The sequence below is a fragment of the Myiozetetes cayanensis genome, unplaced genomic scaffold, assembly GCF_022539395.1.
Source record: "Myiozetetes cayanensis isolate MyiCay16 unplaced genomic scaffold, myiCay2020 scf13, whole genome shotgun sequence".
NCBI classification, from domain to species: Eukaryota; Metazoa; Chordata; class Aves; order Passeriformes; family Tyrannidae; genus Myiozetetes; species Myiozetetes cayanensis.
Window position 1 is genome coordinate 4,813,008 of NW_026086937.1, and position 27,043 is coordinate 4,840,050.

At 42.5% G+C, this 27,043-nt stretch overlaps 1 protein-coding gene across 1 annotated transcript in view; it reads left to right on the plus strand.

Moving 5' to 3' along the window:
• EPHA4 (EPH receptor A4) overlaps positions 1-27,043 on the plus strand; it is a 106,348-nt gene that overhangs the window by 76,246 nt on the left and 3,059 nt on the right. The window contains exons 6-17 of the mRNA XM_050307974.1: positions 2,450-2,574; positions 3,770-3,929; positions 4,997-5,108; positions 10,291-10,349; positions 11,140-11,253; positions 11,434-11,619; positions 15,556-15,617; positions 16,138-16,347; positions 18,830-18,979; positions 21,387-21,580; positions 24,063-24,218; positions 24,506-25,392. Of these exons, the coding sequence (XP_050163931.1) occupies positions 2,450-2,574; positions 3,770-3,929; positions 4,997-5,108; positions 10,291-10,349; positions 11,140-11,253; positions 11,434-11,619; positions 15,556-15,617; positions 16,138-16,347; positions 18,830-18,979; positions 21,387-21,580; positions 24,063-24,218; positions 24,506-24,620 (1,643 nt within the window). The 3' untranslated portion in view covers positions 24,621-25,392. The remainder of the gene's footprint in view (positions 1-2,449; positions 2,575-3,769; positions 3,930-4,996; positions 5,109-10,290; positions 10,350-11,139; positions 11,254-11,433; positions 11,620-15,555; positions 15,618-16,137; positions 16,348-18,829; positions 18,980-21,386; positions 21,581-24,062; positions 24,219-24,505; positions 25,393-27,043) is intronic.

Below are 27,043 nucleotides of genomic sequence, written 5' to 3' on the forward strand. Positions count from 1 at the left end.
GAGGATGAATTTGCACATAAAGGACAGGAAGGAAAAAATAGAACCATTATTAAAATTGTAAGGAATAACAAAGGAATTGATGTACAAGTCTTCTTTGTGTCCTGGAGGTCAGGAGTGTGTTGCTTATTCCGGTATGGTGTAGTGCCTAAGATGGGCTGTCCATTTGTGGGAGACATGAGAAAGCACTTGTTAAGCTATATAAAGCTAAGCATCTTTCACAAGCAGGATTAGTTAATATAAATTCCTCTGCTGCAAATAGCCATTTTACAATAGGGAAGAAATGTGTTTTCGTACAGCACTTACCAGCCCAGTACTGAAGGACTCACTAAATTCCAATATAGATGCCTGCGGAAATGAAATGGGAAACCAAGGAGGATAAAAAGAGGATAAAGGAAAGAAAGTGAACTTTCTCTCTACAATTCTTGAGGTCAGACCAGTGTAAATGACAGATTCTTGGTAAAAGGAATTGCCTGTCTGCCCTGCATGAGGCACCGATTAACGAAGCAGATTTCTCTCCACTTGGTTTATCAGTAATGGTGGGCGCGTGTGTGTTTTCGGGTAACAAATCTGATTTCTAATTTATTAGCTGAGCAGTATTCTTGCTGCAGAGGGGAAGAAAAAAAGTCTGATTCTCTGTTGAGGAACTGTGAGGTTATTAAGCAGGTTCTCAGTCATGCCACATATCTAATTTGATGGAGCACACCTGAATCCTCCCTGTTGGCTGTGTTTATAGTCTCCTCTGTCATTCAGTGTTTGCCTTTGCGTGTGAGAGACAGACAAGGAAAAAGAGATAAAGGTTCTGGAGGCATTTCTAACAGAGATGCCAAACTGTCAAATAGTAAATCGGGAAGCAGCTCCCTGATGGTTTCACATCAAGAGGAGACACCCTTTTGTGACTGTGCAGCGTCTACTGGTTATTTTCACTTCCATCAGAACTGTCTGATATGGTCAAGTAGGCTTGAGGCTTTCAACATTCAATTTTCCTTTCATTTATAGTGACTGTTTTATTTATTTGTCTTTCTTGGTAGTTTTCAAGGATACCTGTTTCAAGGATACTTTTTACTCTTTAACTTTTCATGGGTTGACATCCCAAAGTTAAGGGTAGAAAAAGAAACAAAAAGAAAGGGAAAGGGGGGAAAAAAAGAGCAGCTACAGCATCAGGGGACAAAAGAAGAAATATATTCAATTTAGGAAGACCTCTAATCTCTGGTTATACAGGACAGCTTTGTTAGATAAGATTAAAAATTTCATGAATGTCCCTTTTTATCCCTGGAGACTCCGCCATTTATACCAGCTATTGTCAGCATCAAAAGAGCTTGATAACAGCTGGCTAGAGACGTGACCACACAGCAACACAACAGCGAGAAAGGGGCAGCCGGGTTCATAAATCTTCAGAAAACCCGTTCCCCAGCACGGCCATGAATCTGCTGCTATCACAGGCGAAGGAGAAGGCATTGTCCTCCAGCCAGTCAGAAACCTGAACTTCAGCATTAGCAGGGGCTCTATAGACAGTGCAGGGTGCACAGAGAGATGTTTTCCATTATCTTCTTCATTGCAGCCCTTATTACTGACACAGATACTGGTTTAAAGATCTTGGAGTTTAGCTTGTTGCTAGGTAGAGTTTTCCCAAAAATCCTGCAGCCCTTACCCTTGGCAGTACAATCCTGCTTTTTCTATTCATTGCATCGATACAGCACCACATGGGACAGGGTCAGATGATGCCAGTTTGGTACACAATGGCCCAGTCTCTGGTGTCTTTTGGCTGGGAAGGACTTATCAAAGCCAGAATCTGGCCCTTGGGTGCTGAGCTTCCCGTTCTCCAGGGACTGCTCACAGACTGTGACGTAAGCAAGGCAAGTTAGGAGGCAAAAATTGGCTCAGACTCTTGAAATACAAGTTTCCTGGTTTTAATGGGAGGGTCCAAATTCATATGCATTCAGCTTTATTCTGGTCTTTCTTAATTCAGTGGCAACATTTTCTCAGCTTCAGAGAAAACGAGATTTGGAACCTCAGGAATTTCATAGTTCCTGTAAAGTAAATAGCTAATGAAATAACATCAGTTAATTTTAGGAGATGGAAGAAGAGAATCACTGTAGACCAAAACAAAAGTACAAGTCTGTGCGCTGTGCCTGACAAACGACAAAAATAAGGCAGTTTATACTTGGGAATCATGAACATTGCGGTGTTTAGACAACTGGGTTGTTACTTGAAAACCCATCTACCTAGTATTGTCCAGAATCCAAACCAATCTTTATTAGCGAGGATTAAATGTAATTTTGTTAGAGAAAACAGGAAAAATATTTAATGCTTCTAATGTCTTCTCCCTGCCCCCTGCAAGAAAAACATGTTTTCTGAAAGTGCTCATGTTGTGAAAGTTACAATTAAAAGTACGTGTTCCTCACTTAAACTAAATTATTGCATATATATATATTTTTTTTCCTTCTGGCAGCTCCGTCCCCAATTGCACTGATCCAGGCTAAAGAGATAACAAGGCACAGTGTTGCCTTGGCTTGGCTGGAACCTGACAGGCCAAATGGAGTCATCCTGGAGTACGAAGTCAAGTACTATGAAAAGGTACTGTTCAAAAATAGACAAGCAAGGAGTTTCCTTTGGGTTTGGGTAGAGCTTTATACTTCATTCCATTGCGTTTCATTTCCAGATAGGATTCCGTCATTTGAAACCAAATAGATTCAGTTTAATAAAATCCAATTAAGGATTTCATGCACTTGAATGGTTGCTTGAAAGAATAAAACTCATGGGCTGTTCCAGCTGTATGGTATGAGTTTATTTGGTTATTTTTTTTTCCCACCTAGGAACTGAGCTTTTGTAGCAATCATATTTATAATGAGAATCAATAATGTCGGGCAGAAGTGAGACATTAGCTTTACTTCATAGACAGAAGTATAATAATGAAGTATATAACAGAGTCATAATAACAAGATCTGTTTGCCGATAGCTTCTGCCTAGAGTGATAGTGTGGACTGGCTGCCTTTTAATAGAGAGTAAGGAAAGAAAATTACATTCTTCATACTTTTCAAGTTAGAGGGAGATGTTATTCCTCCAAATAACTTCTCAAGTATGGAATTATGAAAAGAGCTATTTTCTTTGAGGGTTCTCTGCAAAAATGAACAATTACCAGCTCTTGCTTGTGTGTGCTGTCTCTCATATGCACATGCATGCTTCAAAATTTTTTTTTTATAAAGACAATCACTTGCTTTCCTAACATATACAGAAAAAGGCATCTGATTTGCAGACAAGCTAGATTATTACATTTTCTGATGGATTTTCCAGGCAAAAATGGAACAATTTTTAAGATTGGACTTTCTGGAAGACATTTTCTAAGTCTTTCTTAAAATATTTTAATCAATTTTTTTATGTGGCTTTTGGCTGGTAGGAAGAAAAAGAAGGTGCCAGCATGTGTGAGTAAAATGCGCTTGCTCATTGAGAGAATCCTATTTGAACGCTTGGCTGTTTTCCAAAGGTTTTCATTGTGTGATTTCTTAAATAATCAGTGATATATGAGCATCATACCTACCGCCTCATCATCCTTTTTTGGCTTGCTCAGAGCTCCACGCAGCACGCAGTGCTAGGGGTATTGAGCAAGGCCAACAGCGGGAGCCCTCAGGACATACTTTGAGAATTCCATCATTGCTAACTCATATTTTTTCATCGTGACAGCTTTGGCAAGGCAGTGGGGTTCGCTCCGTGGTTCGTGGCGCAGCGAGGCGTTTTTGCTGGGTCACCGCTGAGTTTGTTCTCTCGTTGGCAGGACCAAAACGAGCGCAGCTACCGCATTGTGAAGACGGCCTCCAGGAACACGGACATCAAGGGCCTGAACCCCCTCACTTCATACGTGTTTCACGTGCGGGCCAGGACAGCAGCAGGGTACGGGGACTTCAGCGGGCCCTTCGAGTTCACAACCAACACAGGTAACGACAGGCCCACTGAACTGCTCTGCTTTTCCCCGAGCAAAGAGTGAAGATGTAACTGAGCTGCGTGCTGGGAGCTTCCTGCTGGATGGTTGGGCTGTAGGGTGTCTGTTCTGAGAAAATGTTCTTCTGTGGCCGCATGGCTGTTTGTGGTGCCGTGAATCTGACCCGAGACATCTCTTTGGATGTGCTGTATTCTACATTCTAGCAGTGACAGCACTTCGGTGTGGCTTAAGGTGATGGGCACTCTATGAACACTTGGAAGCTATTGATGCTTGAGAGATTTTTGTTTCTGTAAATGTGGATTTTTGCCCGTTTCTGGAATATCTTATTTTAAGGAGAACAGAACCCTGTTACTCCCCTTTGCAAGCTTTTGACATAGATTATTTAGGTGTCCTACATCAGCTCATGTATTTGCACTTTTCCTTAGACAGTCATATAAAGACAAGAATGTTTGAATTACACTGTCAGCAGAGCTTTTCACTTTGCTCAAGGAAACGTGCAAATTTAGCCCTCAGAATGTTTGCTTTTCTGTGGCAGGAAGGCACTGTGACCAAGCCTATTTTATTTTGGACATACAGGTCTGCTTAAATCAAGTTAGGGTCATGCCAGTTAGTGGCAACATCCTTCAGGATGTTAACAACTGAAAGTAATCAATCCAGCAGGAAGAGGGTAGACATTTTAAAATAACTTACTCTCTTTGTGTCAGCCTAGGGAGTGATCATCTGGCCCCACTGAGAGAAAAAGGAGGAGGAAAGAAGTGTGGAAAGCAATTAGAAAGGGAAAAAAAGTTAGCCATTATACCATCTGAGCAGCACTGAAGGAGAGAAGGAGAGGGAGTGCTTGTTCCCAGTGAACTTAAGTTCCCCAAATCATTATCAAACATCATGTCTTCAGCTCATTAGCACCCTGTTGGAAAATTGTGCAAAATTACTATATAATAAAGGCCTGAAAGTAGATTTGAGTGCTACTCTAAACTGCCTTCACAAGCCAGAAAGCTCATTGAGTGCTACCTAGGTTGATTTTTTGAGGGTGTCTGACACTAATGCTCCCTCTTCTGTTTCCAGTTCCTTCCCCCATCATTGGCGATGGTACCAATCCCACAGTGCTTCTTGTTTCAGTGGCTGGCAGTGTTGTTCTTGTGGTCATTCTCATTGCAGCCTTTGTCATCAGCAGGAGGTAAGAACTTAAGCTTCTCTCTCCCTCTTTTTCTTTCATCAGGGAGCTTTTTGTCTCCTCCAAACAAAGCTAAATTCTTTGATTAGCATCATAAACAGTACATTTGCATTACAAGCCTTCTCCCATGTAGCTTTGATCTTCTCAACATTAGTACCAAGCAGCATGTGATGTAATGGCAATAGTTCCAGCTCTATTTGCCCTTCAAATGCAAAGCTGATTCCAATAACTGGCATTGAGAAGGAAGCCAGCTAGAGATTTGTGGTTAGTGTAATTTGAAGTTAAGTTTAATGGGTATGGGTACAGTAGATTTTCTTGGACTGACTCCTGATAGGGAATAAACAATGGCACTGTTGTGAGCTAAGCCATCAGACTGCTATGCTTGTGATTTTGTGCTAGTCTGTATGAGTCTGCATTAGTCTTTTGGGTTAGTCCTTCCTGTGTGAGTGGATATGACTGTAAAATTTGAGGCACAGCCATTCAGCATCATATGCAGTACCACAGCAGACTGGATCGATGGTTATTTCATCAAAACAGCACTATAATCTTCTACCAAGTACTTGTTCGTTCTCCCAGATTCAACCCAGGCGTCAGGAACAATCCTGTGAGTGGGAGGACAGTGTGGCAGAAACACAGTGTGAGTGTTTCTGTCTTCATCTTTGTGTTCAGTCTCATTTAAAAAGATCAGCATGATCTTGCTTCAGTGTAATTTTGAGATAAAACTGGTTGTATCATTACCGCATCTGAAGCCCAGGATCTGAGGGATGCACGTTTTTTCAGTCTCTGTTGGTCAGTTTAATGACATCAGCTGTAAATGTGCACAAATTCCTCTTGATTTGCTCTTTTTAAATCGTTCTAGAGAGGAGTTAAGTGACTATGATTGTAATATCTGGAAAGTAGACTTGCATTGTGGTAGCTTTCTGTGGGTGTTTAACTCAAAGCCTCCATGCCGGCAAGAAGAAAGAAGAGCAGAACATATGAAAATGTGATGCAGAGAGACAGGTTTATTAAAAGCTGTTGCAACAGAAAATAGCATCACTGAGCTTGATGACTTAATCTCCTCTCTGCTTTTATTGATCATTTTATTATTTAAGGCAGGATTGATAGCAGGATACATTGGATTTCTAATTATGAGTCGCCACCTTGGAGAATTGAGCCTGTCGAGCTACTTTGAGATGATTCCTCCCCCTCCTCCCCCTATAAAAAAATGTCTCTTCCCAAGGCTGATAAACACTGCTTGGTGATTGGCCCTCAATGGATCACTCTTTAGAAAATGAACTGTCAACCCCTTGGCCTCATATTGATTCTCGTTAGTATCGGCCATAAAGCTGTCAGAGGAAAGGCTGCCTGGAGCCAGGTACTGACAGACCCGCTGATCTCAGGCAGGTCCCCTCACCGCTCAGAATGTCTGCTCAGTCATCTCTGCCCGTGCGTGTGCAGCCCAGACAAAGGCACCGCAAAGAACACCTGGGCAGCAGGGACAAAAGGCTGGTCCAGACACTGGTGGGAGATAATGGAGATAGAAGTACCCAGGTGGCCACGGGCTCTGAGATGTCCCGTGGCTCCACGCTGGTAGCTCTCAGAGAGGCTGTGGAAGGGGAAAGACACAGCAAGATGAATGAAATACCAGGACAGCGAAACTGCTCTGTGCATACTAATGCATGGTGCCTTGCTAATTAATAGCCCTCCTCAACACACATCTCTCCAGTCCCTGGAAGTAGCTCTCAATAAACAGAGTCTACTTTAATATTCACTCTTAACTCTAATGATTTTAACCACTATACCAATGTCATTTAGAGGTGTGGGCTTTGGGGATATTTCATGATGTTCCTGCACCAGCAGAAGTTAATAGCAAAATAATTATACTTTGTTCCCAAATTACTTTAGATGAGAACAAGCTTTTCGGTTCACAGAGTCCCCATGAGGAGGTTTTGTAATCCAGCCATGACCTAAAAGTCATATTTGTACAATCAAACCCATGCTTTGGCCTGCAGACATGGCCTCTGTGCATCCACGAGCCAAATGTGGGAGCTGGGCATATGCTGTAGGTGCTCACTTCTGAACACTGGGCTATTACTAGTAATTTGGCATCCCTTTTTTTTCAGGGCATTGTTCAAATCCCAAAATTCATCTTTACAGCAGAATTTGTCAAAGGACTTTGCCTTCAGGCAGCCCAAGCTGTTTGGTTCTGTCCTGCGACCACTGCGTTTGCGTTAATGTGAGAACTAATCTGCCCAATGTTCGTTTGAAGTTACCGAGGTTTGGATGGCACATCCACTGAGCAGCACTGTGCAGGAGGTGGCGTGGGTGTTTCTAAACCCTGCTCTGCAGGAATGCTGAGGGAAACTACGATTTCTCAAATAGAGTTGTAAAGGATGAGAGAAAGTATAAAACACAGACACTTTATGAAAGGACTTGAGCGGAGTAGGATGGTCCTCTGGTCACCTGGAAGTTTCTGTCGGAAATTCTTCCAGCTGAATGCATTTGCCCACGTTTTGCTGGTGGTGTTGGAGCAGGTGCTCTGCCAGCCTGGTGCCTGAGCACCCCCAGCCCCTCTTTTCTGCGTGGAGGAGGAGGTGGGAGCAGCAGCGTGGCGCCAGGGCCCTGCTGTTTCACCTCAGTGCCTGCTAATACCCTGCGTTGTTACCTCCTCTTCATCACCAGCCCCCACCTGTAGCTCTGCCTGTGCCTCTGACCCCTGCAGTTTCTGAAAGCTTCTGTGTTCTTTCCCTGAATGCCGGCTATTTAATCACCCCCGCCAAAACCCCTGTAATTACGGGCTTCAAATCTGTGACAAAGGCTCCCTTCTGCCACTCAGGTGAGCTGCCCCAGAGGCAGCCCCAGCCCCTGTGCCCCGTGGTGCAGGACTCCTGGGCTGCTCCCAGAGACAATGGCACACAGCAGTGTCCTGCCCAAAGCCAGGCAGGAGAGGTCAACAGGTGACACGGGGAGAAGTGGAAGTAGGTAGTTAGTTTGGAAGGTATTATTTAAACTTAATAAGCTACAATTATATTGCTTGAACAGTAATCCCTTTGTTTCCCTTCGCTTTTTGCATGTCTTTGGGTTTTAGTGGGGGAAGGTTATTTTTTAATCTGTTGTTAGGGTGCTTGTACTTTTTAAAAATAAGATAAAGAGAATTTTTTTCGTACTTGAAATGCTTTCATGCAAAGCCTGTTTGCATTTCGTATTTCCCATCTGTGCCTGAACATTAATAAAATGAATTTCTAAGGTCCTGATTAAAAAGCAGAATTCTTTTTTTCCCCCTTTTTTTTTTTCCTCTGAGAGAAGTTGTATAATACCTGAAACCATCTCTGCAGTCCCCTTAACTGACCTGATCCCATGTGGCACTGGGTGAGATTTGTGCCACCTCTTCTGTCTTACTCAGTTCAGTAGCTGGAAGCAGAACATTATCCCATTATCTAACTCAGCTCTGTTACACCAGTTCTGGGGCAAATTAAATGGTTTAAATGACGTTTGGATCCAGTGTGGTTTTTAATAATGCTCTTCCTATGATTTGGAGCCATTTGTGTTTCAATGATTTTTATCAAGAAAAGAAACTCCCAAAGGCTTATGGTTGGATGTGTACCTGCTTCCTCTGGCTGAACACAAGTCCTGTCAATGTTGGGAGCTGTGAGGCTTGGTTCAAAGGTCAGCTAGTCTTCACATGTCAAAGAGGATTTTTTTTTTCTCTTCTGTTTCATGGTTAATTTATATTTTTTTATTATTGGCATGGTGTGCTTAACACCCAGCACTGACTGCAAAGCCAAAGGCTGGGAGATGGCCTCCTGGCTGGCAATGATGAGAAGCTGCCATTCCCCACAGGGCAGGTGCAGAGACAGAAGTGAGATACTTCTTGCCAAAGGGCAGAAGGGTTTTGCTGATGGGAGGGGAATGGGGAGACTCAGGAAGATTAGCTGCAAGCAAGGCTCTCAGTCATGTGTTTTCTTCCTGTTATCTGCAAGTTTTTTGACCCCTTTAAACTCACATCTCCCCATAGGTCTTTGTCCCACCTGTTCCCATTTGCCTCCTCTCCTTATTCACCATTTTCAGCCTTTTAACCCTGTCTCACCCCTGTAGCCCTGGCAGGCCTAGTCATCTCCTGCCCTACTCCAGGCAGCAGCTGCACCTTGCAGCCAGTACCAGTGTTGCCTCCTGTTCTCCAGGCTTGGTTTCTGCTTCTGCCTTCCCTTTTCTCTTCGCCCCAAACTCTTGGCCAGTTAGCTGACCTGGGTCTGACACACTGGAAGACTCAGATTTCCATAGGAACAGGCAAAGTGAGAGTAAGCTCTTCTCTACAGCAGTGTCTGTTGTTGTGTTTGGTTCTGAACATTCAGTGATGGATGGGTAAAAGCCCAAATCAGATCTTGGCATCTGCATACCATTAGATGCAGGGGAACTTCAAATCCCTGCACATATGGCTGAGCTGACTCCTCAATATCCTCCCTAATGGACCAAGCTCTTGTATTAACTTTTCTTAACGCTACTTATTCATTGAAGTTTAAAGCTGAACTAATTAAATACATAACTAGATACAATATCATGGATGTAAGAGTAGATCCATAAAATTAACATACTATACTACATTATTGTCTCCAACTCAGAGGGTTGGTAGAGGAGCTCTGCCATCAGGAGCTCTTCAGCCCCTTTAATTATACAGTGATTAAAAGAATAAAAAAAAAAATCCTTGGGATCTGCATTGTTGATGGTCACGGTTGGTGGGGATTTTTTTTGCTGAGATTCCAATTTCTGTGTGGAGACTTGTTTCCAGTTTAAGTTTGCAGTTAAGTAAGTATATTGATATTGGCATTTGCCTAATTACATTTTAAAATCAATCAAACACCTCTGTTGTAGCACTTAAATCCCGATGTGGCCAGGCAGGCTAAAAAGCAAATTTGGCCCCGCAGCTGCAAGTGTACTTTTGAAGAAAAAGCAACCGAAATGCAAACATTCTTTTCTTTCTTTAAACGTGGAGATGCAGTTGGGTTTGTGCTTCCCTTGACGCTCTGTTGATGCCAGTAACACTCAGAGGAGTGTGAGGAGAGGATCCTCCTGCCCCGCCGGTGTGTGTTGTGTCATGGGCTGTGGCAGGTGCCAGCAGCTCAAGTCTCAGCGAGTCAGGACGACTGAGCTTGTCTCAGGGTGAGATGCTTATTTTGAGCTCTAATGCTCTGCTTTGTTCTGACAGGCGCAGTAAGTACAGCAAGGCTAAGCAAGAGGCAGATGAGGAGAAACATTTGAACCAAGGTAAAAGGCCGTGGTGCTTGGTGTTTTTTGATTTGGATCGTAAAACACCTCTCGTGTTCTGATGCTGGGGAAATAAGGGATCACATTCCTCTTGAGATGAATTTATTTCTTGTTTCATCTCTTGCGAACATCCTGCTTCCAGACTTTAGTAACGGGGAAAATAGAAGTATCTGGGTAAAGAGTTTTGAGGCTACAGACAGGAGAAAGGTTTATCCAATGTTTTCAATGTTCCTTGGCACTGAAAGATACCTGTTCTTGGCCTCTGATACTTAGGCAGGATTTCTCCCCACAATACACTTCTAAAAAAGTTTTTGAATGGGCCAGAGGCAATCCTGCAGGAAAGGGAATGTCAACTTTGCTGCCTTTTTCCCAGCACTGAATCAATCCTATTGTTACTTTCATCTCAGTCCTGCAGGTACCAAGCCCAGGACCTGAGATTAGAATTTCCTGGCTTCCATGGGAAAAATGGGATGTGTTTTAGTCACACAAATCCATAGACAGGGGATTGGCCTGTTAGTGGTGGCAGTGATTTGTGAAGCTCATTAATTGGCAAAAGGCTGATTCCTTACATCAATATTGGGAACTCTTAAATGTTTACATTTTAAAATATTGCACTGGGGGGAAAAATACATTAAGTCCTGCCTTCCTTCATCAGTCATTCCTGGCTTACAGTACATTTTTATTGTACACTCTCTTTGCTGTTGTATATCATTAAGGCTTCAGTCTCATATGTTCTGTGTTCAGCAGCATGTAGATCAGTGACTTCAAATAAAACATTTCTGCCTTGCAGGTGTTAGAACATATGTGGATCCTTTTACATATGAGGATCCAAACCAAGCTGTGAGGGAATTTGCCAAAGAAATCGATGCCTCCTGCATAAAGATTGAAAAAGTTATTGGTGTGGGTAAGTGCCAGAACTTTTGCAATTTTTTTTCTGTAAATATACTTTTAAATTTGCTTTTAGGAAACGTGATCCTGTGATATTTGTGTGACAGTTCCCCCAAATGCACTGATATAACAGTTTGACGACACAAGTGCATGCTTCATGTTCATGATTATAGTTTCTTGTGCCTTTTTTCTGAAGGGGAGTTTGGTGAAGTGTGCAGTGGACGTCTCAAAGTACCAGGAAAAAGAGAGATCTGTGTGGCTATCAAAACTCTAAAAGCTGGTTACACTGATAAACAAAGGAGAGACTTCTTGAGTGAGGCCAGTATCATGGGACAATTTGACCACCCCAATATCATCCACTTGGAAGGCGTGGTTACTAAATGTAAGTAGGTCATTTTCATGACAAGTCCAATTTGGAAGTCACTGAGAAATTAAGTCTGTATCGTGTGTGCTGGCTTTTTTTTTTTTTTCTTTTTACCCTCTTTCCCGTAAAATGACAGATGGAACAGATCCACTGATAGCTAATAGGAGGAAATCAGTGCAGGACAAGTCATTAATCTTGTTGTCAGCTATAAATGGGTTTACGGTTTCAACTGATACTCTGTCTGTAGGCAGCTTGTACAAGATTTTGTAAGGGGAATTAATACTGCAGGGGTTGGCTTTTTTTCCCCTCCTTCTTGCTATGCCAAGCAGGCATCTTTTACATCTTTGCTCGACTGAGCTGATTGTTAAAGGATAGGCAAAAGCAGATGGTGAGCAAAGAATTCAAAATGGTTGGGGGAAAAATACCAAAACAAACCTCACAGTCATATGTTTAAGGTACAAAGCACAGATGTAAGGAGCAAGCCTTTAAAATGCAGTAGGCTATTTTGGTGTGAAACCTGCTTACTCGTGTTCTCTGACATACAGGTGTGCTGATTTCACTCTGCAGAATTTACCTGGCTGATCTTTTTGTTTGGCTAGTTTGGGGTTTTTTTAAGTCTGTCAGCATTCACTGTGCCATGAACTCTGCCTCAGGAAGAGAGTGACAGTGCTCAGTAGATGCTGTCTGGGCTGGAACTGAAAATACACCTGTGAGACAGCCGTGCTTGGCTCTGACCTGATAAGGTGCCACTGTGATGATGTAGTTATTGTCCCTACTCCGACTGCCCTAGGTAGCATGTTGGCAAAGCCTGGCACTGATTGCTAATCCTAAAAGACCCTTTGGATGTCGGGGCTCATGCTTAGGGTACAAAGAAAGCAGACAGTGATCTTGTGAGCTGCTGTCAGAGAGGAATTTGTTGAAGCTTACCTTCTTCATCTGATGGTGCACGTGGTGAATGTGAATGCAGGGTATTAATAGTGTGAGGAATTGAAATTAGAGATGGATGAAAAGTTAAAAATTATTGCTAGAAGAACAAAGTATTTCCCAGAGAGGGTTGTCAAAACCATCAATACCACTATAAAACCCTGTCCCTCTCGAATCCCAGTGAGAGCTGGATATTTACTCTGCCATTTGTGTTTCTGGAAATCTTAACCTTGCTTGTTTGTGTTGCTGTCTCCTACTCTGCCTTCTCTCAGTTGTTGAAAATGCTCATACAGTGTGTGGCGGTTTGCTTTTCAAGACAAATAGCAGTTTGGACTAATTTTGACCATCCTTTACCGAGAGCCTCCCTCAAACCTAAAATTAAAAGACAGTACTCTGTTTAAATGTGGAAGGTCTGAGTCTCTCCCTGTGTTGCTGTAAGAAAGGGGAGGCAGGTTGTGATCAGGCCACGGTGTTTGCTGCAGACGGTGATTTTTCTTAGCACCCCTGCAAAAGAAAGGCAGCGGAGGAATCTTTATGTTGAAATCCCACCGAGGTGGAACCCCCTGAGCTGTTACAGCTCTAGCAGTTATAAACGACCGTGTGCATTTGCATAATGCAGTTGTCAGTGAGTGAAAGTGATTTGGGATTTTCACCGGGACGTGGTGGGCTGACCCGGGAGCGCTCCATTCCCGGGCTCACCGTGAGCGATGCTCCCGCGGCTCCCGGCTCGGTTACCTCCGAGCTGGGCTCTCGGGTAAACAGGGCTACTTAAGGAGACATTTATCTCAATTTCTCCGCAGGTTTTCTGAACGCTGTGATAAATGAGTGCATTTAATAAACTGAAAATTAAAACGTGAGATAAATAGCGGTGTGGATGGGGGTTGAGAGAGGCAGCGAAAAACCATGAATAAATTATTGGCTGCTAGTCAAGTACTTTAATAATTGACTCGCTGATGGTAACTTCTCCCTCCGCTCTCTATCCCCCTTCCCTGCTAAAGAAGTGCCTGAGTAATGAAATTACATGTTAATGCACTGAAAGAGTCTCCCTTTCTTCCCTTCTGCGTTGACATAGTATCTTTTGATTGAGGAAGGTTAATTAAAACTCATTTAGCTGTATTTGTTCAGTGAAAGGGTTGGTGTCACAGTTGCAAAGGATAAATGAAACACTGCTATATGCAGATTTGGTTGGAGGCCTTCCTCTTTCTGCCAAAAAATGCTTGTAAAGGTGAATTAGAGGGAGAATGTTGTTTTATCAGATCCTTTTACTTAAGGATGTACTCAGCCAAGGTCACTAAGCCCTTCATCTGGCAAGCAGTTTGCTTTGTGCAATACCATTGCACAAATGCAGCGCTCATGCAAATCAGGAAGGGTTCCACTGCCAGGCTGGCATTTCACTGACAGTTTGCACGGGACCAAAGCAGTAAGAGTTTGGATATCAGCAGGAAGAGAAGTAAAATCAGGAATAGTAAAAGGCCTGCAAAGGATAGGTTGGGACTGAAAAGGTGAAATGAGTAATGATGAGTAAAATAAATGATGCACTGCCCATAGATCTTGGCCTAAGTGAAATGTAAAATTTTCTGTACAGACAGGCCTTGTGGTATATTGTTTTCCAATTAAAAAAAGGTTAATTCAAAACTAGAAATCTCTGACAAATGAAAAGCATCTTGGTGAAAGATACACTGAGGTAGAAATTATTAGGGGAACTTTAAATGCTGCAACATTGCACAGTAGGGTAATTTTGAGAGATGGTTTTTCAGGAGCAAATACTTGCTGGTGACAGAAGCAAAGAAGAACTGAGTTATTCTGATATCTCTCATGCCAAGACAGAGTGGAGCTATCTACAGTCTGGGTGACATGGCCATTGAAACCTTCTTTCCTCAACGTTTCCTTATTCAGAGCTGCTCCAGGAAGTAAAAGCTGAGTTTCTCTGGGACTCTATCTTTTATTTAGGAAGAAACTCTATAGTACTTGTAGGTAAAGCTTAAGTGAGAGGAAGGGATGCCATGTCAGACAGCACTGATTGTCCAGCACTCCTCTGACTTTAGGTGAGCTTAACAGTGCTCATCTTGGGACCAGGCTTTTAGTCACTTCTATACTTGTCCCATTGCTCACTTTTGGGATGTTCTTGGACCTATTTCCACAAGTACCTGTATTCCAAATATCCAGCACGATTTAACTCCAAGGAATACCTGGTGCCACTTCGATGTACCTAAGTGTTTTCAGTTTCAGCACTGTATGACCTTTATAAAACCTAAAGACAACATCAAGCATTATTTATGTGTTTGCTGCTGTTTTGGGCAGGAGAGTGCCTAGAAAGCATGCCTGTGTCAGTGACATGACATTTCTCCTCAGGTTGCCCAGCCTGGCTCTCCAGTTGCAGCACGGGGAGCTGAGTGCTGCCCAGCACTGTGCCCCACATGTCATGCAGTGCATTGAATCATTTAGCCTGTGGTTGACTTCAGGAGGCAAATGGTTTTGGCTCATTTATAAATAACTAGAGACACAGAATACAAATTCAGGACAGAGAAAGTTCAGAGGAACAGCCTGTATTTTTCGTTCTTGAATCCAGTTGTGTTGGAATACCTTGTAGCTCCTGGCAGCTCCTAACTCATTTAAAGCATTGATTTTTCAAAAGAGGCAGAGAGACCAAAGCATTCACAAATTCCATTTTTCTAGTGTGCAGGCAATTTAATTATGGTAAAGATTTTTGTCAGGTTTGAGCAGATCTTTGGTTTTTAGCTCTCAATTGTCAATTCATATATTCCTTAGAGAACAGGAGCCACTTTAGTTAAAGACCTTGTCAATGAGTCAGTCAAAGGGTTAACCTTCCAGATGGGCCTTTTAAATGTTTCTGTCCTATAATATTTCTTCTCTTGCTCCCCACAGCTGAGGCATAAGCTTGGTGCTTTTCAAATTAAATTAGATTGTGTAAGCCAGGTGTCTTGGCAGTAAAATCATGTGCAACCCATTTTCATCCCATTAACATTGGTGTTCATCAAGGAATTGTGTTTTTCTTTCTGCGAACTCTAGGTAAACCGGTAATGATCATAACGGAGTACATGGAGAATGGCTCCTTGGATGCCTTCCTCAGGGTAGGTGATTTCTTCAAAAGCTAAGGAGATCTTATACGGGGAAACATTGTTTCATTTTCTTTCTTTTTTTTTTTTTTCTGAAAGATACTGAAAATTCAGCACTTTTTAAAAAATTGCATTTGTACTTGGGAAATTCTATTTTCTGGTGTTGCTTCTATCAAAAACCAGAATAAATATAAAGGGGGAGAGCATAGTATAAATGTAATTTTCAAAATAGCAGTATATTTAATGGGACCACTTCTGATTTGCTCCATTTTTGGAAGTGTCTCATTGCTGTAGACTCATTAAAACCAGATTCATTGCAAACTGGATGCTGCATCACTGGAAGCTGTGACAGAAGCTCTGGGTTTTTACTTTACGGGTGAATTATAGACACTCGTCAGGAGAGTGAGGAAATAACATTGCATTTTACTGAGAGAAGATGGGAATCCAGAGCTGTGCTCTTTGCCAGTTTCGGCAATGGCAATAACGTGGCTTTTAGCTTAATGCTCTGTGATTTTCTTCCTTTCCCCATATGCAGAAGAATGATGGCAGATTTACAGTCATCCAGTTGGTGGGGATGCTTCGTGGCATTGGCTCGGGAATGAAGTATCTCTCTGACATGAGTTACGTGCATCGGGATCTCGCTGCTCGCAACATCCTGGTCAACAGCAACTTGGTCTGCAAAGTGTCTGATTTTGGCATGTCCCGGGTCCTGGAAGATGACCCAGAAGCAGCTTACACCACACGGGTAAGGAGGGAAAGAAAACGTCCAGTGGGTTGTCTTGCCTACGTGTTGGTTTTGTCTGACTGTGTGGGAGGTGACAGTGGTTTGTTTTAAAATAAGCTCAGTCACAAGTGAAAAGTTGTAGCACAGCCTAAAAGTAAACATTGGCCCAGGCTCCATAGGTGGTATAAACTGATGTAGTGCTATTGCTACAGCAGTGGCCACATCAGTATTTCTTCTCTGAGGAGAGAGAATTCCACTGGTTCCTTCGGCATGGTAGAGCACGTGACAGGAATCTGATGCTGGGAATGAGAGCCTGGACTTCTGTTACTTCAGATATGTACAAATGTGCCCAATGGTTTTCAAGTGGCTGGTCCTACTGAGGTTTGGTACAGCAAGTGTAGACATGCCACCAAAAAATTTGGTAAATTTGACCTAAATAATTTGTACTGGGAATTGTGTGAGGCCTGCATTCCCATTTTTTGTTTCCTTCCCATTTTATCTGTATTTCAGCATCCCACTGTTAACTAATTTTGCTAAAGCCATTTTAATATGCTGCATGTGGAACAGGGCTAATGCAAGTCCTTCTGGCCACAAAACAACATCCCAGTCATTACCAGCCTTTGTACCAATACCTCCAATATCAACGTGCATGCAAAGAAAAAAAAATCAGAGTTTATAAGGTCTCCTTTTTTAATTGCTTATTTTCTTCATTTTTAAATATCTGCCATTCTCCATCTGTTCTCTCTAGTGCAGAGTTTGTTTGCAGCACTCAGATCTTGCCGTTTAATCCACACACTCATCCTTTAATGGATTCACAGTTCATTATAGGGAAGGATAGACTCATGTAGTATTAAATGCTGGCCAACCTTGCTTTTTCTCACCCATAAGGGTGGCAAGTAGAAGAAGTAGAAGCAGAGATCCGAAAAGCTAGATTTAGGGAAATTAGAGTTTAGACAAGTACACGAGGGCAAGACAGAAATGACTGAAAAGCTTCCCTTTAAATTTAGCAAGTGGAGATACAGCATTATGTTTGCTCTCAAGAGTAAACTAAAGAGAATCCATGACATTTGCTTTACAGTCATTGTCTTCATTTGGTATCAGTAATGAAGGATCAGGAAATTTTGAATTAACTCCACTGTGCTCAAGCAGCTAAATATAAAGAGCTAATTGACAATTTTTAGAACAAAACCATGTATAAATAATATCCATGCATCTGTGCCTGAAAGGAGGAATAAAGCTTTTGCATAACCAGAGACAATGCTGGAGAATGCAATTTTTTAAAGCAGGCTTTTATGAGAGAATGGTGTGTTCTGCTCCTGTTAGTAGTATAGCTTATTAAAGTGAGAGCATCCTTATAGCCTCACAAGGCACATATTGCCACAACCTGATTCACAAAGGGCCTGATGCAAAGGCCAAAGAAGCTAGGAGAAGGACCCCTTTTGATTTTCCTTGGCTTTGGAAAAAGTCCATGTTAAACATTTGAGAGATATACTAGAACAATATACCATTAAGTATGCATATGCTGCACTCAGTTATGGATAAAAACTATCTGGAAGGTTGCTGGGAAAAAAAACTACCAAAACAAACTTAATCAAAAGAGCATAAAAGCAAATGAAAAAACCCGAAAACCTTTGTTCAGCTTAAGTCATTCCCCAGATGGAACTGCAGGAAACCAAAAGCTCAATTAAAAACACCTTACATATTAGCATAAACAAAAGGAGAAATCTCTGGCCTGGGATCACTCAGCTAAGGCAAAATCAGATAAACAGGATGGAGTGAGTTCCTTTTTAAACAGTGCAGGACCTCAGTGGTCCATATCAGATGCCCAAGTGTTTTTATTTATTTAAAAAGAAGTATTGTAAGAAGAGGCAGCTCTCTCCAACAGGTATCAAAAGCAGCTTTGTACCATGGTCTGGTGTTGAACTCCTCCCCCAGGGTCTGGGAGAGCCCAGAGGCTTGCTTGCCCTCTCACATCTCTGGTAGGAGTTGGGATATTGCCCATGGGAAACACCAGTGTATTCATAAATCTTTCCAGTTTATCCTCTCTTTATTTTACCTTTTTGAAAAGCAAAACGTTTATAATCCCATTTTTCTGAAACAGGCCAAACAGGTCAGACAGGCAAGCAAGGAAATAGTAATTAACAGCGTGTACTTATTTGTTTTGTCAACTAAATCTCTAATATATACTTTGTAAAACCCCTGGCTTGTTCTCAGGCTTCAGCATAGCCCTGAGCAGAGATCTCTTGGAGGGCTGATAAAAATACATTTAACAATTTACTGGTTCGCCTCCTTGTGACTAAAGAAAACAGATGGGCAGCATTGCCTCCTGGTTGGATCTGACAGCTTTATGGCAAGCAAGAGAGAAAGTGGATGCCTTTTTAAGAAGGGTTCTGGAGCTGTGTACGAAAAACCATTTTGTATTTTTCACGTGTAGAACAGTGTCAGCCACGCACATTACTGGGTCAGTGACTCACTAGCCTGTGGTTTCTTTTATTTGTGACAGGGTGGCAAGATCCCCATCAGGTGGACTGCACCAGAGGCAATTGCCTACCGTAAATTCACGTCAGCCAGTGATGTGTGGAGCTATGGCATCGTCATGTGGGAAGTGATGTCCTATGGAGAAAGACCTTACTGGGATATGTCCAATCAAGATGTGAGTCTCCCTCTGAGCTTCCTCTTAATTTTCTCTCTCTTTCCTCCCGCCTTGCCTTTATCTTTGTCCTTAGATGTCTGCTGATGTGTTTCTGTGTCAATTGCTATATGGTTATAAGACGTTTATTCCAGGTTTTTAAAAGGATATTGCAGGTGGTAGAGTCCCTGTTTTCTCAGGGAACTTCTCTGGAACTAAAATTCCTTGAATACTTGAAGCCTGGTCTCTGGTCAGGGAATAGGGAGTTTTCAAGTTAGGGTCTGTAGCTTGTGCATGAGTTTTATTTGTTTGGGGTTTTTCATAAAAAAAAAAAAAAAAGGGCAATTAATGTAAGAAAGAAAAATGGAGGAAAGGGAAACCAATATATTTAAACTGTCAGATTGTAATACTGTCAGGAGAGGGAAGATTTGAATGTTCATATTAAATCTTGAGTTTATTGAATGTCTTTAGGAAAAAACATTTGAATTTAATTGGGCTTCCTATTGCTAGTTAATTCTTGAAGCTCCTCTATGCTTGTAACTCTTTCAGGTGATTTTATTTCTTGTAGGATATCTAAATCAACACATGAAATCCAGTTGTGATTACCAGTCAGAGCATCCTTGTGACAATGGCATAACTGCCCCCTGAGGACATTAAAAAGCAGCTTTTGGAAATGACCATTCTTAAATTATGCATGTCCTGTTTAACTGTACCATCTGGACTACTTCAGTGTATTCCAGGAGGGAGCATGCACAATGGCTGCTATTCCAGAAGAGTATTTAATAATAATGCTAATAAGAGCTTTTGCTAATAGAATTTTTATTAAATGAAAATAAAAAAATCCCAGTGAAAATGAAGCCGAGATTATCCGTAATTCTTTTCCCAGGGGATTTACAAGGGTATAAAGGAAGAAGAAAATGGTAATCTGAATATATGGTCATGGGAGTGGTTAAGTCATTTTACAAGTCATCTGCTTTCTTGTGTAGAGCCGAACATTTTCAAAGAGCGTCTAGATGCGGATGGCATTTAATCTAAACAGGGGATATAATTTTAATTTCCTTCTGATGTGAAATGTCTCTTCTGGCACCCAATCTTGCCTTCCTTTGCTAACAGGAAGTCATCAAGACTTAGCAAGAAAATAAAACACCAGATGTGTCTCGGTTATATCAGGCCTGTCTGCACAGCACAGCGGAGCTCACTGCAACAAACACAGACCTGTTTTTATTAGAGCTGTTTATGTTAGGCTGGCGTACACTGCTAATGTGTGCTGCTAGACCAGGCTGAAAAGCTGGCTTGAACAGGGCAGGGAAAGCCAATATTATGGTTCTTGCACGCTCTTTACATGTACATGTCATAGACCTGCCTTTTTTTTCTCCTTAATGATGTCAAGAGCAGTGCTTTTCACAAAAAGCAGAAGTGGATTTCAAAGTATACTCGGTGTCTGTTGAATCAAGAGAAATCAAAAGAATCTTCATACTTTCTGGAGTAGTGAGAGCCACTTTGTTTGTGGTCACTGAATAGCTGCTAATAATACAAGCATACTCCTCACGCTGTCCTCCCGGTGGATTTCAGCCACTAATTGGACAAGCACTGAAGGAGGGAATTTAGTGCAACTCTGTCTCAGTTCTCTTCTGGTCTCATGGTGAATCCTGCCAGCAGTGTCAGATCGATTAATTCAGATCTGGAGGCTCTTGGGTCGTGTCCCTGTCATATCAGAACTGAGCCCTGGTCCTGTCCTGTTCTCCTGAGAGAGCTAAGAAGACACCAGAGTACTGAGCTCTGGGGCTTATTTTGGAGGGTTTGAAGGGACTTCAGTTTGTGAGTTTCTCTGGATTCTGTTAAATGTGAAATACATACTTTAGCTATGTTGGGCTTCTGTAAAACTGCACAAAAGGGTTCCCATCTCTGCATTTCTTGGCTCAGATCATAGAGAGAACAGATTCTCTGCAAGGCCTGTATAACTCACAGAGATGAACTAGCCCAGGGAGACAAGGGGGAGGGGGTGATCTGCTAAACCTTAAAAATTATGGGGAAAACATAATCTTCAACATATTGCACCCAAAACTGACATATAGTTAAGATTTCCTGTAGAGCTGTTGCTTCTCCAACCCTCTGTCCAACGATAGTTGCTTAATTCTAACCAGGGCTATTCTGTCATCCCTGTATCCCACGTGCTCTCCGGTGACACATTGCCCTCCTGTATCTGATATCTGCTTCGGATGCTGTACCCTTTTAGTTTTGAATTGCTGAGGAGAAATGACAGTTCTGAGACCACCAACCGCCCGAGTCTGAGTGAAATTTTCCATGTTGTTTCACTTAATTGTGGATTTGTTGCCATAGTTCGGATTGCCCTAGGATAAATGATGCTCAGCTGGTAGATGTGAGCAGTGTCTGATGTTCTCTAATGTCTTCCTAATTGTGCCATTTATAGGTTATTAAAGCCATTGAGGAAGGGTACCGGCTGCCGCCCCCGATGGACTGCCCCATTGCTCTCCATCAGCTGATGCTGGACTGCTGGCAGAAGGAGCGCAGTGACAGGCCTAAATTTGGACAGATCGTCAACATGCTGGACAAACTCATCCGCAACCCCAACAGCCTGAAGAGGACAGGCAGTGAGAGCTCCAGGTCAGCCGTGCTTCGGTAATGCTGATGGACGAGGGAGCGCGCTGGAGGCGACAGGCAGAGCTGCGAGTCCCGGGTGTGAGGCGTGCGCTGTGGCTCTGCAGAGCGGGGCTGTGCAGCACCAACCGCGCTGTGCAAGCGAGCACGGGGCTCGTGCTGGCACAGTGCTGGGCCCCCGGGGCACCCCGGGCTCGCCCAGCCCTGCGAGGAGGAAAATGGAACGAGCAGAGCTGTTGGTGTATCACAACAACGCTGAGCAAGTTTATAGCACAGCCTTAAGCACGTCCTGGAAAAGCTCTGACGCATTCCAGCTCTGTTGGAAGGCAGAGTTTGCTGCGTCTTTCCCATCTCCCCCCGTGGTGAAAGGGCTTGAATGGGGTAGGGTCCTCTCCATGCAGTGCAGCTAACAGGAGCGATGTGGTTTTCTGCAGGAAAAGCACATCATCAAGTTTTATAAACCCTAGATTTGTGTAGGATTTGCAAATGAGCATTATGGCGTTACAGCCAACGCCTTGCGGGCATTGGGAAGGTGTGGATTAATTTTTATGTGAATTTGAATTTAATTTTGTGGAAAGCCAGTTTCATGTCTCCACCGATCCTGCATTACATTTGTTTTGTTTGCTAAGCGTGGTGTACCTGGTACGTGCAAAAGAAGCACAGCAGGAAGGAAACTCCCAGAGTAGGGTAAAACCAAAATATCTTTGTTGGGACAGATCAGCAGTTTGTTTAAGCTGATGAAATACTGGTGAAGTAATAGGAGCTTTACTAATTTACGCCAGGTTTGGTCTGCTTTTTTCAAATGTCTTTGTCAAGTAAATTTGCTTACAGCAAAGATGGAAAAAAAAGTTTAAAAGAAAAGAAACGAGAGGAAGATAATGGGGATACATTTTTCAGTAGAAGGGAAGGTACAAAAATATCCATTAGGCAATACAAAATTAAGCTTTTTGAATCAGCAAAGGAGTAACAGCAGTTTTGTCTCAGCCTTCAACAGAACAACATTGTAGAAGAAGATATTTCCTTTTTTAAACTTGTAGGTCCCTTTGTGAGTCTTGCTTACAATGTATGTTATCTGAAGAGGGATTATTAACCTTGTGAGACCACTATCACCACATATCTTCCAAATTGCCCCAATTGTATTGGTAGCCTGGCAAAAGTGTATCCTCCCTTTGATGCCTAAATAATTTACATGGTGAGAATCACAGTATGATCTGCTGTGTTAATTTGATTTGAGAACCACAGTATGAACTCCTCCATTTTGCTTTCTTTCCAATTTACAGCTGCTCTTTGAAAATATATAGATTTTTCAATAGTTAATAGTCAGTTCAAGGTCATTCTGGTTTGTGTGTGTGTATGTTAGTTAATAGCCTATTCAAGGTCATTTCATGTTCATGGCTGTTTATAAATATATTTCTCATCTTTGGAATATGAATTTCAAATATGCATGTAACATTATTAATGTTTGACTTTATACATGCAGCATAATTATATATAAATAGGTTGCCATGATTGGTCTTGTGTTAGATAGTGCAGTAAAAGAGTTGTACCAAGTATAACCAGTGTGTACTCAGTGCCTCAGGCAAGATGTAACCATGCTATTGCACACCTAATCTTTGATGTGCATTTTCAGATAAATTGCTAAATGATAATTGTTTTGATTAGATAGATAGTACTAATTTATAGTGGTTTGATGAAACTGTGGCTTATGATATACATGAAATAATAAATGGAATATTAATAAGAGAAGCAAATTTTGTGAAAATAATTATTGGCAAATCCATGCAAGGGAAGATGAGAAGCACATTCCACAGTGCAAAGAAAGATCAAAGCTCACGTGATTCTCGCCACTCCTGGCACACACTCCGGTCAGGAATGGATTGATTAAAGAGGGGATTAACTCCCTGCTGTCCTGAGTTTGATTGAATGCACTGAACAGACCTGGCTAGAAACAGGATTTATCTGAACCCGCCCTGAGTTTTACCCTCCAAACCAGTCTGGCAGGGTGTGAGCTCCCAGTTCCTTTGCACATACTTCAGTAGTGTTTCTATAGCTGCTGAGCTGAGGCCTGACACATGCAGGATTGGCAAGGTCTGGCATTGCTGCCCGTGAGATACAGACCCAGCAGATTGAACCCCTTCCAGCACTGCCATCTTCTTTGTTTGTGGAAGTAAAAGCGTCTTCTGTGAACTCGGTTGCATCTGAGGTAGAAGTTGTAAGCAGCATTGTCGTTCAAATTAGGCCTCAAACCAAAAATAGAAACCTAAGGTCAGATTCTTTCTTAGCAAAAATTGGCCTATTCCTTTGTATTTTGTTCAGTTTCTTGCATTGATCTGTGTTGATGTGCAGAGCCACCAGTTTCGCTGGGCACAGCGACTCGCCCTTGCTTTCCCTCGTCATTGAGGATAATTGTTGCAGAGACTAAACTTAGGTTCGTGGTTCATGATCCAGCTGACACCATTTCTCTGTCCTTTCACTGTTTGGCATCCAGACCTAGCACAGCGCTGCTGGATCCCAGCTCCCCTGAGTTCTCAGCGGTTGTTTCTGTCGGTGACTGGCTCCAAGCCATGAAAATGGAGCGATACAAGGATAACTTCACAGCTGCTGGCTATACCACCCTAGAGGCTGTGGTGCATATGAACCAGGAGTAAGTACTCAGCGATATAACAGAAAACTGGTAAATCTGGATTTAATCAGCCTCTTTTGCTTTGTGCTGCATATCATTACACTCATTAAAGGAATGGAATGCCTTTCATTTGGATGGAGGATAACTTTAAAATGCCTCCGCAATGCCTCCACTTATTTAATTAAACATTTCTGTACATCTGCCTTGCTTTTGCTAATGTTGCTTGTGGTTGACTGATAATATTTTTCTCTGCCCCAGCATCTGATCCGTGGTTCTCAGCCCCTCTCTTCTCCTCTTGCTTTCCACAGTGACCTGGCGAGGATCGGGATCACGGCCATCGCGCACCAGAACAAGATCCTGAGCAGTGTCCAAGCGATGCGCACCCAAATGCAACAGATGCACGGCAGGATGGTTCCCGTCTGAGCCAGTACTGAATAAACTCAGAACTCTTGAAATTAGTTTACCTCATCCATGCACTTTAATTGAAGAACTGCACTTTTTTTACTTCGTCTCCTCGCCCGTCGAAATAAAGATCTGCAGCATTGCTTGATGTACAGATTGCGGAAGCCGAGCGTGTGTGTTGGGAAGGGGGGGGGGGCCTCCAGAAATGACGAGCCGTCATTTTAGACCAGACCTGGAACAAATTGTTTCTTGGAACATACTTCTCTGTTGATCAACGATGTGTAAAATACGTGTATCTATATAAATATAAAGTCACATTCAAGTTTTGATGCTATGTTTGCTGCCAGATACTGTGCTTGAAAAAACAACAGCATTACTTTCCTTCTCCCTGTGACCCGTAGGATTACAACCATAGTGTTTTATTCGTGGGTGAAACCACCGTTGTGCATCTTTCACTGGAATGAAGAATCTGTCCTAGGATATATTTTGCAGACTTGATGCATCACTAATACTCTACAGAAACCTCAGTGAGAATATCATTTGGCTAATCAGTGCCTGCCAATTAGTGATCTGCCCATTTATGGGCTTGAGACATGAAGTGACCCACCTTGTGGATTACTGGGCAAAACTGGACTTCTGGGGAGATTGTTGGCTGTTGTTGTGCCGTGCTGAAGCCTGCCACTGAAAGACATTTTGTGAACATCTCGCCAGTAGTCAGCTGTGACAATCGTGGCTGTGGAGCTTTCAGACTTCTTTTCTCTTTGAAGAAGCAACTCCCTTTGCCTCACGGAAGGTACAGTGTCCAACAGGTTCATGGTGCTTTATTTCTTAAACTGTGCTAGGATTTCATCACTGTTGGGGGAAAGTAAAAAATGCTGTGGTATGCGTTATTTGGGGTTCCCAACTTGTTTGTAAGAACCTGTGCTGGTTTCCCAGACTAATTGCTGAGTGTTTCCCATTGTTTGCTCTATTTGATGACAGTGAAAATTGCACTCTTTCAAAATCTGGTCTTGCTCTCAAGCTGTTGCGTGTTAGGATGTGCAGACAAGGTGTAGGAGTGTGTCCTAGGACTCAGCTCAGTGCTGAGAGCTTGACCCCCTTCACACTGAGAGCAGCAGAGATGCCCTTGTGTTTTGGATGGAAAAACTCAACACATGTGGATCCCATAGAAAGTAACAATAACCTTGTAAGTTACAGATACTCATAAATGCACTGAGGAGAACCAAGGACTTTTCCTGCCCTCTCCTGAGCAGCAGTAGAACCGATATTTATGTTTTAGCAAGACCAGTTTCAGTTGCAGTGTCAGTGGTTTTGTGGGAGGGAAAGCAGAAGAAAATGGGACTGTGCATGCAGCCTTCCTGGTTTTGCAGTTTGGGTGTCAGGCGTGGTGACAGCTCTGTGCTGTGCAGCAGTGTTACAGTTCAGGCACAGTGATCCAGTCTGATCAGCTGTGGGAACCAGATTCACTCTTGTAACCAGCACCGTGGATTGTCGAGGCAGCTGTGAGTGCGAGTGCCAGGTACAGGCTGCACAGATGAGGCCTGGTGCCCCTCTGCAGGTATGGACGAAAAAATGGAGTATGACCTGCTGGAAAAGCTGCCCTTCACCTCCTCTGAGGAACAGATGGGAAGCTGAGTGAGTGAAAGGATCCCCTGGGTTGCTAGGTGGAAGAGACTGCTATGGGAATGTGTTTGTCCTCAGTAGGTCACACAGGATAAAGCTTTATCCAGGAAAGCTCTGAACACATTTAAGCTTGAATTTTATTTATATTAAAGCTTCTATTACCCTTTTTGAACCGACTATATAAATTAGATTCCTTTTAAAGTCCTTTTGAGGGATGAAGTGATGAGATGACCTCAGAAATGAGGCAGGACAGGCCCACTTACGCTGTGCTGAATAGGAGAAGGATTTTCATGACATGTCCTTTAGAACAGACATTGCATTTCAGCTATGCCAGGCACAGTGTCAAGAAGGTGAAATTTGTAGTTTGATGGTGTTAAGACTGGGTCTTTAGTCTATAATATTTTGGTCCCAGTCTGCACCTGACAGCAAATTCAGAAATGATTTAGTGACTTTATATGTCAGACTTTTTTAATAATTGAGTTTATTCTAAAGCCAAAACAGTTCACTCAGTTGGACAAGTCACACTTACTGTATTGTCACTCACATCACTTTTTGTCACTTTTAACAATAACTTGCTGATTTTGACCACTAACTCTCCTGCATTCCCAACTTTCTCAGAGAACAACATGTTCAAAATATGGGATGCTAAATTTGAATCCTGTCAAGTCATGACAGCTCAGTATAAAGTGTTCTGCAGTATTACTTATAAAAGCTTTTCCATTTCAAGAAATTTAAGATTTCTTTAAAGAAACCTACTTAAACCAGCATGTTTTAATGTCATTTTGCCAGGCAACATAAGAAGTAGTTACTCATTTTAAAGA